The sequence below is a fragment of the Hippopotamus amphibius genome, chromosome 11 (assembly GCF_030028045.1).
Source record: "Hippopotamus amphibius kiboko isolate mHipAmp2 chromosome 11, mHipAmp2.hap2, whole genome shotgun sequence".
In the NCBI taxonomy this organism is placed as follows: domain Eukaryota; kingdom Metazoa; phylum Chordata; class Mammalia; order Artiodactyla; family Hippopotamidae; genus Hippopotamus; species Hippopotamus amphibius.
The window spans coordinates 66,156,927-66,169,759 of NC_080196.1; the positions used below are offsets into that span (position 1 = coordinate 66,156,927).

Genomic DNA, 12,833 nt, shown 5'->3' on the forward strand with positions numbered 1-12,833 from the left:
CCGAACTGCGCAACCTCTCCCCCCAGCCCCCGCATCGGACAGCCCCCCACCGGCTCCCCCAACACCTGCCAGTTAACTTGAACTTCTCATAGTTACAGGAGTTAAAGCCACTGCGCCTAGTGCCCGGGAGGAAGAACCGTCCACACGAATCCCACCGGGCCTCCCGGCTCTTGCTCTAAATCCACCCCAGTAGCCCCACTTTCTCCCTCCACATCTTCCTCGGTGCCTCCCCGCGAGGGAAGGGGAGACATAAGCCTGAACTTCCGCGCTTTGAAATGTCGGGGGCGGGGGCAGGGGAGAAAGGGTCGAGGGTGGCGGGGCTGGAGGGATGCTCCTGTAAGGTTTGAAGGCGTCTCTGGAAAATTAGCAAAACTGAGTGGTGACGGGGAAGCCAACAGTTTGCGAAGCAGGGAAGCAGGCAGGGCCGGAGTGAGGGAAATGAGCTAGAATTGATAAGGACAGCTCCCGCCTCTGCCGAGTCCACTGAGCTGGTCCTCACCGCGCTCCGCTGCACTTTCCCGGGAGAAGAAAGGGCTTTATCTGCTCCCTCAGACTATTAGCCTAGGAGTTTCTCGGGGCAGCACGGATAATCGAAGGGGTTCCCAGCTTTTGGAGGGCTGAGAATCGCCCGCCCGCACGCCTGTCGGGCCCCCTCCCCCAAAACTGGACCAACTGCGAAGAGCAAAGCTGTGGGCGCGAGTTGACCTGGAAGCTCCGCCGACGGCCGCCTCTGCGCTCTCGGCACCCCCCACCCCCCCCCCCCCGGCTCCCCAGTCCCCAGCCTCTCCCCGGCCCGGCATGGACACGAGCCCACGAGGTGTCTCGGCCTCAGCCGCCACTTTGCCGTCGCTGCTGCCACCGCTGTCGCTGCCAGGAGCCGAGCCCGGGTGGTTTTAGGAAAGTGAGGGACGAAGTGTGTGGGCGGCGGCGGGAGGAGTAGCAGGGAGCAGAACGGGCGCCCGGACCCCAGACAGCGCCCTTCTGGTGGCACTCACGCATCCAGCGCCTTCCGTCCCGACCTGCCTCCGAGGGTCGGGGTCCGGAGGCCAAGCTGAGCACTGATTGTGGTTCTTCGCCCTCCCCTCCCCTCCATACCCTTCCCCACCCCGACCACACCCCACCCCCTCCACTACCCTTCTCCCCTCCCTCCCATCCCCCACCCCTGTCTGCCAGGTCAGAGGAGGGTTTAAAGCCAGGTAGGCCGAGTCAGCTCGCCATGTCCAGATCCGGGGACAGGACCTCCACCTTCGACCCCAGCCACAGCGACAACCTGCTGCACGGCCTCAACCTGCTGTGGAGGAAGCAGCTGTTTTGCGACGTGACCCTGACGGCCCAGGGCCAGCAGTTCCACTGCCACAAGGCCGTGCTGGCCTCCTGCTCGCAGTACTTCCGATCGCTCTTCTCCAGTCACCCCCCTCTCGGGGGAGGGGTCGGCGGCCAGGACGGCCCGGGGGCCCCCAAGGACCAACAGCAGCAGCCGCCGCAGCAGCAGCCGCCGCAGCAGCCGCCGCCGCCGCAGGAGGAGCCCGGGACTCCTTCCTCCTCCCCCGACGACAAGCTGCTGACCAGTCCCCGGGCCATCAACAACCTGGTGCTGCAGGGCTGCTCGTCCATCGGGCTGCGCCTGGTGCTCGAGTACCTCTACACGGCCAACGTGACCCTCTCCCTGGACACTGTGGAGGAGGTGCTGTCGGTCAGCAAGATCTTGCACATCCCCCAGGTCACCAAGCTCTGCGTGCAGTTCCTCAACGACCAGATCTCGGTGCAGAACTACAAGCAGGTGTGCAAGATCGCCGCGCTGCACGGCCTGGAGGAGACCAAGAAGCTGGCCAACAAGTACCTGGTGGAGGATGTGCTGCTGCTCAACTTCGAGGAGATGCGCGCCCTGCTGGACTCGCTGCCGCCCCCCGTGGAGTCGGAGCTGGCGCTCTTCCAGATGTCCGTGCTGTGGCTGGAGCACGACCGCGAGACCCGCATGCAGTACGCGCCCGACCTCATGAAGCGCCTCCGCTTCGCGCTCATCCCGGCCCCCGAGCTGGTGGAGCGGGTCCAGTCAGTGGATTTCATGCGCACCGACCCGGTCTGCCAAAAGCTGCTGCTGGACGCCATGAACTACCACCTGATGCCCTTCAGGCAGCACTGCAGGCAGAGCCTGGCCAGCAGGTATGAGACAACAAAGCGGGGGGGGGGGGGGGGGGAGCCCGGGAGGCCGGAGAGAGGAGAGGGGGCAGGGAGGAGAGGAAGAGGGGTGGGCTGGGCGGAAAGCTCCCGCAGGCTGAAAACAAATGAGAAACAAACAATTCAGACTGCGTGGGGAAAGTTGATTTCAGAGTCCCTAAAAGGTCAACAGGAAACTGGCCACACAGCATCCCCGAGCGCTAGAAAGCCCACGTTCTCAATATCCCCAGAGCAGGAGATGTGGGACTTGTGAACTGAAATTGACAGGCAGGTGGGGCCAAAGGCCGGGCAGTTGGAAGTACGGCTTTGGAACCCTTTGTATCCAGTCCTCCCTCAAAATACGGTTGCTTAAGGCAGAGGATTCTGTGATGAGAACTCCCCAGGCCACTTCACCTCCTTCCTGCCTTGGGCGAGTAGAAGTGCCAGGCCGCACTCGATCCTCAGAGAGGAAAGCTTTCACTCATTCTGACACTCAAGTTATTTTTTTGTTTTTCAGTGACTGGGGTTTGCGCCCTTTGGAGGTTAGAGGTCTGAAAGGCTTTGTCTTTTACGGTCACTGTTGGAAATTCTGGCATCACATACCCAGGCAAACTTTTTTATCTTGTAAAAGGCAAAACCTTTCCTTTTCACTTTTAAAGGAGAGCAAAGCAAGAGGCTTCAGTGTGTCAGAGTGAATCCTGCCTGGTAGCTCCCGCGTCAAAGGGGAGCACAGTTGAAAACTGAGAGGAGAGAAAGGTCATCTAGCTGTTAGGTCTGTGCGCCTGCTCAGAAGGCACAAAGAAGTTAGAGAGTTATTATTTTTGTTATTGCTGTTTGCAATGTGTCGTGTGTGTGTGTGTGTGTGTGTGTGTGTGTGTGTGTGTGTTGAAAGTAGGATTTCCTGTCAAAGGGGAGAGAGAAACAATAACATTTTAAAATGCTGCTGAGATTTTTTTTAAATTTTAAAAAAAGACTGTTGGAATTGACAATCATGTTTTATTGGCTCCAATTTTAAAACCCTTTTTAATGAGCCCTAGCAGAGGGTTGCTTTCTCTTTTTAGAGAAGAGAAGCAGTGTCTTCTCAGTTTCTCATGATAAAATATCATGATTTCAGATGCCAGGCTATCCCAGTCTGATCTATCTAAGTGCTGTGTTAGAAAGTATATGGGTTAAGAATCCACCATGGCCTTTTCCCACTCAGAAGAATATCTGAAAGATGGGGTCCACTTTCTGCAGCCTTATGGAATTAAATGTTTATTTTTTCCATCATGGTGTTTCTACCAGACCTAGGTAACTAAAGTTTAAGGAAATCAGAAGATATTTTCTACATTTGTTTAGGGAGCACTGGTGTTCAGGTGAGGCCCACAGAAGGCATGGGAAATCTTGAACTTAGAAATCTTGTAAGTTGATTTTTCTACTATTTGCAAGAAATGAATTGTAGTGCCAGAACATGACTGTTAAGACAATAACACAAACAAGGATCCAAACTCTTGTGCTTGAATAGTGAACACAGGACTCCAAGTGACAACAAGAACATGGAATGTATTTTTATTTTGAAAGAGTTCCCATTTGTCTAAATATCAAGATGGTAAGCTTAATGTGATGGCCAAATGTCACCCCACCAAGGGACACTGGTGATCAATATTCTGTTATTTTAACTTTTATGACTTATAAATGACATAAGTATACTTAATTTAGCATATATCACACTATTAAGTTATAGTCCTGAACACACATTTATTCATATTTTCTAAATGTATAATCTCGTATAAATTCAGAAACCCAGAAGGATAATAAAATTAAGATTTAACTCGTTCTAAGAGTAATTTGGGGAAATGAGCATTATAAATTCGATCCAATAAATAAGCTTGAAATCCTCAGTGCACTTTTACCTGGTAAATATGTCCTAGGTTTCCATGTTAGAAGAGTTGACTTTCAAAATGCAAAATCCATTTCCCACCTGAGTCTGGGTTCAGCACGCCAGCTGGGGCCTGCTGGCTCTGTCCTGGTGGATGGCTGAGATACCAGGCTGCCTGGCTCCGTGACGACACCGTCCAGCTTCACTGGGCCATATCATTTGAAGGATATGTAGTGGCGTCTGACCACTGAATGCTTACAAGTGTCATGGATGCAGCAAGACTCTGATACTTCTGCAATAGGAAGAAGACTATTTTCCTTTAAAAGTGGAAGATACGGAAAATAGTTCATGTGAACCTATTGTTGATCTCAAAGTAATATAATTTAGACTTTGTTCCATTATTAATAACCGTAGCATTTTAATTTTAGGGACTAATTATGTTATTCTAATTTTAATTCACAGAAAGAACGCAAGAATAACCAAGATCTTAACTTTAATGTAGACAAAAGTGCTATAAGTTGCAACCAATAATATGATATCAGCCCATTTATTATAGCAATAGCGTAACATAAAAATGTTCTCTCAGCCTTACATGTAGTTTAACAGAGGGATAAATGTGTTAAACAATTTTTTTTGAAATTGCATCACTTTTATTGAAGACAATTGAATGGGAGGGTGTTGTATTTATTACTTTTCATCCACCTGTAGTTACTGAAGTCTAAATATGAAAGAGTTCCTCAAATTCAGAGAAGGAGCTGGAAAATTAAAATTGGCCCGTCTGTTGGAATAAGTTCAAAACACAAGCAAATAGAATAACTTCAGGGACTTCCCTGGTGGTCTAGTGGTTAAGACTCCATGCTTTCAACACAGGGGGTGTGGGTTCGATACCTGGTCAGGGAACTAAGATCCCACATGCTGCACGGTATGGCCAAATAAATAAGTAAATGAATAAATAAAAAAAAAAACTTCAAAAAGAACTTACTTGTTTAAGAATACATGTTATCTCTAGAATGTAGGGCTAGTAGTATAACAGTATTTTGAATATTTTTTAAATTGTTGAGTGATTTTGAATTTTTACTGTCTAGAAAAATAAAGCAAGCCAAGCATAAACTTTATAAATATGCAAATTAATTTAATTTTTGTCCTAGTTGTTTAGTTTTTCTGATTATGCCATTTATAGTCAGATTTCTATTTTATTTTAACAAACTAAGCATTCATGGTATTAAAAATAATAGACATATTCAAATATATACATAACTAATTTGAGATCACAAGACTTGCGTGAACAAAAATTAAAATATTTTGAAGTCTTATTTCTTATTTTCATATTGCTTTATTGCAAGAAATGGGACACTTAAGAAATAAGTTCTTGAAAAAGTTTCTGGGAAAGTCATTATTAAGGGTTTCTAAAGCACAAAAATTTAATAAAGTGACATGACATGCAACATTTAGTGCATTAAAAAGTAAATATCAAAAGACTTGTAGTGCAAGTTTAGCTTAAGTAACCCCAAAAGTTTTTTTATTTGTATTTTTTAAATTTTTACGTATAATTTAGTAATTGGCCCAAGTAAATCAAACTGGACTGGATTAATTTTCTCTTTTACATTTTCATTGCACCTCCCACAATGTAACAGTTAAATAAACGTTTAGGGAAAGTTGAAGGAACTAAAATTATAAAATAAGAAAGCCTCCGTGTTACATTTTACCAATATGTTCTTCAATCTATGTTACTATTGCACATAACAAAAGTCCATTGAACCTCCTCCAGGAGAACACCTGTAATAGAGAAGCATTCACATAAAGAATTATATTTTTAAAATACTTAATCACCAGCTATTACAGTCCCATATATAGTTCTGTATTGAAGTGTAGTTTTCAAGAGATTACATTTTGTAGATGATAAAAGGCTACCTTACAAAGATTTCTCTCTCTACAAAACAGTCTGTTTAAAGCATTCTTATAAATAAATGTAAAAATCTATTTAAATATCAGGAATACTAATTATCTATTTGCTAAAATGACTTGCAATGATTAAAAAGCCATTAGAATTCCTTAAGGCAGAGTTTTGATTCCTGGTTTTGGTGCTTAGAAAATGTTTCTTTAAATGCAGGACAATATTTTTCATTGGTTCCTTTCCTAAGACCTGAATAACAACCTTAACAAAGCAAACTAATCTTGTGTCCATGCATCCTCTAAATTGTTACTTCCCTTTATGTCAATTTGATACCCTCAGATAAGAACTTGTTAGGTAGTTAGATTTTGTATCAGAAGTCACTCAACCATTCAGAATACAATTTGTTTATTATCTGAAACAGGACCATTGATTACAAAATTATATCACAGGTATGGGAGCCAAATAGTTATATTCTACAATCAAAAAGCAATTAGAGTAGATATTAGTGCATTGCATTGGCTCAGAGGACTTACTGACAGTAGTGGACATGTTCAAATTTTAACTCATCTTTGTTTTTCCCCCTTTTTATGAATACACTGAGGCTCACTCATTACCTTAGCCAGTTTCTAAATATCTCAACTTTCTTACCTTAAAAATACAGTGAAAAATATGTTACTTTACTTATAATAGTTACTTCATACCAGGTGACATTCTAAGCATGTTACAAATACTAACTTATTTAATGCTTATAATAGCCCTAAGGGATGGGTACCATCATCTACTTCATTTTAAAGATGGAAAAACTGATGCACAGAGAAGTTAAGCATTTTGCCCATGGTTGCACAGCTGGTAAGTTGTAGTGCCAAAGTCTGAGCCCAAGCAATGTGGCTCTTGAGTATATGTTCGCACCCATGGTGTTCTGCATCTTACTATGAGTCTCTCTATTGTATCATATAATCTGGTGATTGACTTTAGAATTATACGTAGACTTAAGACTTCCCTTTTGGAAAGACATTTGTGAGGGTTAAATTTTAATGTATCTGATTTTAAAGAAGTTAAGGAGAGGTATTATTCTGGACCAGAGGTCAGCTTTTCTTTCTTTCTTTCTGTAAAAGGTCAAATATAATTATACTTGGCTTCGGGCTCACACTAAGTCTGTTGCAACTACTTCACTCTTCCTCGGTAGCACAAAAACAGCCACGGACAATATGCAAATGAATGAGCATGGCTGTGTTACAATAAAACTTCATTTGTGAGCATTGAAATTTCATATAATTTTCACATTATGAAATATTATTCATCTTTTGATTCTTTTCAACCATTTGAAAATGTAAAAACCATTCTGCATGTGGGAGCTATATAAAAACAGGAGGCAAGCTAGATTTGTTCTGTGAGTCATAGTTTGCCAAAACCCATCTTAGGCACTTGGGATACATCAGTGAACAAAATGGACACAAAATTTTGCCCTTATTCTAGTGGAAAGAATCCCACTGGTTTTCTTATTTCTGTTCAGAAAGAATTCAAATCTAAACAATCCTTCCATGCCAAGTTAAAATTTCAACTTTCCATAGTAAGACTTTAGAATTTAAATAGCAATCCCAGGAAGGTAAAAGGTGATTAATTAAAACAGTGAATGAGTTGCTTATTATTTTCAAACATATTGGATATAGAACCAGCTAACATAGATTGGTCATTATTCAGAATAGGCTTCAATATCATTGATTTTTTTTAATGATCTCTGGTAGGAAATTAGAGGAGCTAGGTACATTTAACACACTGCTTTCTGAGATTGACATGCACATATCAAGTAAACTAATCTAGGCATATGAGTGAACATGTGAGCAATTATTTTTCTAAATGCCAACCTGTATCTCCAATTGCTGTGATCAAGGGGCATTGCTGGCAGGACTCCTGACTTCTAAGTGAATCACCTGGCTGGAGTATATCTATAGAACCTCCCTGCCTTCTCCAAAGTGGGTAACCTCTGGAGGAGCATGTGTGCTGCTGTAGATTTGTCTTATGTGTCTTATCTCCCCAACTAGATCAAGTGCCTGGCCTTGACCCCAAAATGTGAGTTCAATATGAATTGGAATTGGTCTTAAATATAATTGTGGTAGACTCTTAGGATTTGTTTCAGTTTCATGTGAATTGACAAAGCCAATGAAAAATAAAAATGGAGGTAATTTTAAAGATGATTACACACACACACACACACACACACACACACAATTGCTGTTTGCCAGTAATAATGGTAGCTATCACTAATTGAGTACTGACCATGAATGAGCTTGACGTATTACTTATATTCTTTCTAGTCCTTTCAATCTTTTTAAATATTAGAAAATTGAGGCTCAGAGAAAATCAGTAAGTTGTCCAATTAACTGAATAATGTTGAGTTGGAGGTCAATTGTCATAATCTGAAGAATCGTCTCTTATTATGTGTACATATTGTAAATATGGCTTTTACAAAAAGCAAACTGCAATCTACACCTCCCACATCTTTGTTTTACCATAGCACAGTAGTGATTAAAAGTTCCATCCCTCTAACGCATCATCAAACTACCCAACCAATGAAGAAGAGTGAGAGGAAGACAGTAGAAAACCCAGATTTTTTTCCTACTGGTCTACCATACTCAATTATTAGTTCTGGGATTAAGGGGCTAAATAATGAGATTGCTGAGATTTATCGCTATGATATTGACTTACTAAAAATAAGATGAGCCGATATACTTTAAATAAATCAATAAAAATAAGAACTTTTCAGCTTAACCATGAAAAATAATTGTGAAAATAAAACAAAAAGAAAGCCTTGGATCTTGAATGGGAACCAAGAGATCCACCCCCAACCCCAGATTTCTGTGCACTGGAGTCCTAGACAGCCATCAGCTTTGTTTCTGTGAAGACAATAGAAAGCTCTTCACATTGGTGATACTTACAGGTGATAAATACAACAGGTAGAAGCCAGAATTATAAAAATGCCCATATGTTTTAATAACAGAAAATAAGATTACTCTCATTGGAATTTATTCTGTCTGTATTTTGTTGCAAGAAAATTATTTTAACAATTGCTATGCCGTAGTGTTTATGCCTTCTGTCATTCATTTGGGATTTCAGAAAATATATTCATTCCTATGTCCTTTCCATTTACACCCACGATAATTCATGATGCATGAATTACTAACAATGATTTCTCTTAAAAAAATAAGCACTATTATGATATGAGCAGGAGACTGAGTTAACCAGGGGAAAGACTCTCGGTTGTATGATATAGTGAATATACCTTTTTTACTGTAAACATAAAAAGGGATTATTTACTCATAGATATTAATGACAATCAAGTTAAAACTATTTGCAACGTGAGAAGTAAAGCAGAAAGGCACTAGAGAAAGCCTACTGTAGTTGGGAAATGAAAATAGCAAATATTTGTGATAGAAAATAAATCAGAGGGAAGTAAAAAAAGAACAGCAGTAACAAAAATGCAAGGAAGTATGGAAAATCAAAGAAATTGTTAAGAAAAACCATCTAAAAAAGAAAGAAAAAGAGAACTAGTAGGAGAGGAGGACGGACAAGAAAATTCTAGAGCTTGGAGAGTAGATGCTCAATATTTATTGGACTAATAAGCACAAATTAAGAAGCATTTAAGTCACTACATAGTGAACATATAATTTGCAGAGTTATAAAGTTCCACTTAAAGGAAAAAAACCTCATTCCTCAAAAGAAAAAAATTTTCAACAAGAAAAAAGACGGTCAGCCATGGAACCTTCACTCCTGTACTTTGATTCAGTTCAATAATTACATATTTGTAACCTGAGTTAAGATGTTTTGTAAATAACTCTTTGTTCTTGTGCTAGATAATGCAGTAGTTTCAGAAGCATCAGGATTTAAAGGAGACAGCCTGTTATGCCAACAGGAGGAGATGAAAATATAACTGTATTCTTTGTAAATCTTAATTCTCAGTATAATTGGAGCTGGCAGCAGACCTGAGAAACAGGGGAACCTTCATGACTTTGGGCAGCTTTTCTAAACCCATGCTATGCCTACAGTGGGAATTTGGGGTAATATGTTGAATTTACCACTAACAAGAAGTTCTGCTGTGGAATATCCCCCAAACTTGTGATGAACATGTATAACACACCACACTTTGTGCTATGCTCTGAGATACAGAGTGAAGAAGACAGACACATCCGTGACTTCAGGTAGTTTACAGTATAAGGAAAAGGAGTAAATAATTACACAAATTAATCACACTGGTAATACATGCTATACATTAGAAAAGTGCCATTTGCTGGGAGATGGTGTAACACAGTGCTGTCACCTTGTCGGAGTGGCCAAAGAATTCTTTCTCTACAGGAGAGGTTTAAGATGAGCTTTGAGAGATGAGATATCCAGAGTAGTGGGTCTGGGGCAAGGCAGGGTGTGCAGGTGGGGAAGGCACAAGCTGAGAGAGGAGTATCTGCGTGAGCACCAGGCGGCAGAGAGTTTGGTAGCTTCCAGGGGCTGAAAGGAGGTATGTGTGTGTAGCCAGATATTTTGCAGGAAGGGTTGTCCAAACCCTAGGGGAAACTGTAGAACCTGCTAAGGATTATCCACTACATGGATGACTTCCATATGGAAAAATCAGCATGCTTTTATACTTGAACTGAGTAAATGATCAATACTGAATTGGAAATACCGCCGCCTTTGAATTCGTAAACCTAAATGTGTATCTTAGCTCTACTTTAGCTGAGTCCCACGTCAGTAACATGGGTTAAGAATTATAGTTCAGCTTCCTGGGGTTTTGGTAAGGATCAGCTCAGAACACAAAAAAAACTGCAAACAGAAAGTGCTATTTGTAATTGATTTCTTTCTAATTTTAAAAGGTACACTAAGCAAATTTACCTGAATACATTTTTGCCCAACAAGAAAACTCTTGAACATATTTGTGATTTCACTGATAGCACAGAAATCGACTTTTAAAGGACCTACAAGTTAAGTTGGAGGGACCCGAAGGTGAACACAAGGGCATCAGGAGGAAGTGGGAAAATCAGAATTTTTGGTTGCCCTCAGCAATTGGTATTTAGTTCCTCAAAGAGAAAATGATGGCCTTTTTAGGTGTAAGAGTCTACATTTCTTCCTTTCACAGAGGAGAGTCCCTCCTCTTTTTAATCTCATACATTCGATGTAGGGCTTCGTTTTCTGCAGCTCGCAGAGCTTCTGGCATCCGTGTCTGGCTCTCTGCTCCCAGAGCTCCTGCGAGCGGGCTGGTGAGTTGCACCTGCGCAGGGACCCGAGCTTCCTCCGAGCTCAGCTGGGTCACCGTATGGAGACTAGCTCACTGGAGGCTGCAGAGAAGTGAACTGAAGAATTACAGTCGGTTTCACTTCCCTGCCTTATGTGCCTTCAGGTGCCTCTGAAGACAGGCGAGCCCAGTGAAATGGAGAGGAGGAGGAAGAGAGAAAGACCTGGGTTAGAGCAGAAAAGAGTCCTTGAAAACGTGGAGGCATTGTTGAAAAACGCGGATGGGTGGATTGCGTGCGTGTCTCTGCGCATATTGTGGGCTGCCAGCTTGAAATTTTCTGTACAGTGGCTTCTGAGAGGTATTTTTATCAGCTAAAGGTCTATTTTGCGTGTGTGGGTGGGGTGGGGTGGGTGGGGCCGGGACAAAGAGTCACAGTCTGGCACTGAGTGAGGAATTATTAGGTTGAGAGGGTCATTTTTTTGCCAAAAAGAAAATAGTCATATTTTGTAAATCCTGCTTAGAATATAAACAGCAGAGACTGTCTGGCCCTGATTTTTAGCACCTCTCAGAACCAACCACACCAGAACATCCTGGGCAAAATGGAAAGGATTAGAAGAGGGAGTGGAAAATCTGTGAGTCAGAGAGGGAAACTTCTAAGGAAGAACTTTAGTGCTTTAAGATGCACACCAGGACCTCAGCACCTACTCCATATGCATTAACAAGGGGTCACTGATACTGTGAGGGATTCCAGCCAATATTGGTGTGTTATAGAGGCAGAAGTGTGTGCCTCTTAGCAGGGACCAATTTGGTGGATTGGTTACTATGACAACTGTACCACTACTGTCAGTGGTAATTCCTGTAAACTCCCTGTCTTAAAGTTTTCACAAGAGTTCACTCCAAAATGACATCTGTAGATATGTACTACAGAGTAAAGCTAGGAGATACAGATATGGAGAGAAAGAGAATATGATGTAATAGGAGGTACAGGTAAAAATGTTATGTTACAGTGCATGTATCTTAAACAGTTCTATTGTATAGTAATTAAGACCTAAAAGTCAGACAGATGTGGGTTAAATCCCACCTTGACCACTTATAAGCTGGCTCTCCTTGGGGAATTTACTAAACCTGTTTTCAGATTGCTTACCTATGAAATGTAGATAATGATACCCACCTCATCAGGGCAGTTCTGAATGTTGGACTACACTTAACATAGTGCCTGATGGTAAGTACTTAATCACTGATAGCTTTTATTTTTATAGGAATAGTTCCATTTATATCTAATTTGCCTTTCTGTTCATTTGTTAGGACTCCTAATTCCATACAGGATGTTCATTCTAGAGTTAGATTCTCACAGCCTGAGTCCCAAGTGCTGCTCTGACAGTGAGAATGTTTAGCTAACAGCATCTGTTTTATCCACCTCTGAGTAAACTACAGAGCTGAGGCCAGTCCTGAGTCTGGTCTATCCCCTTGTTCTATCCATGTCAGCAATTGGAAAAGTTAGAAAATCCTTTGTGGATTCAGGTTGAACAGCTTTTTTTTGAGGTATAATTTACATCCAACACAATTCACCCATTTCAAGTGTACAATCCGATGATTTTTAGTATATTCACAGAGTTTGCTGCCATTACCACAGTTAATCTTAGAACATTTTTATCACCCCCTCCAAAAAAGACCCGGTACCTGTTAGCAATCCGTCCCCATCTGCC

General features: G+C 42.2%; 1 protein-coding gene across 1 annotated transcript in view; it reads left to right on the forward strand.

Moving 5' to 3' along the window:
* Positions 1 to 1,216: 1,216 nt before the first annotated feature.
* The window catches only part of KLHL14 (kelch like family member 14), a 94,222-nt gene continuing 82,605 nt past the window's right edge, over positions 1,217 to 12,833 (forward strand). The window contains exon 1 of the mRNA XM_057700289.1: positions 1,217 to 2,163. Within this exon, the coding sequence (XP_057556272.1) occupies positions 1,217 to 2,163 (947 nt within the window). The remainder of the gene's footprint in view (positions 2,164 to 12,833) is intronic.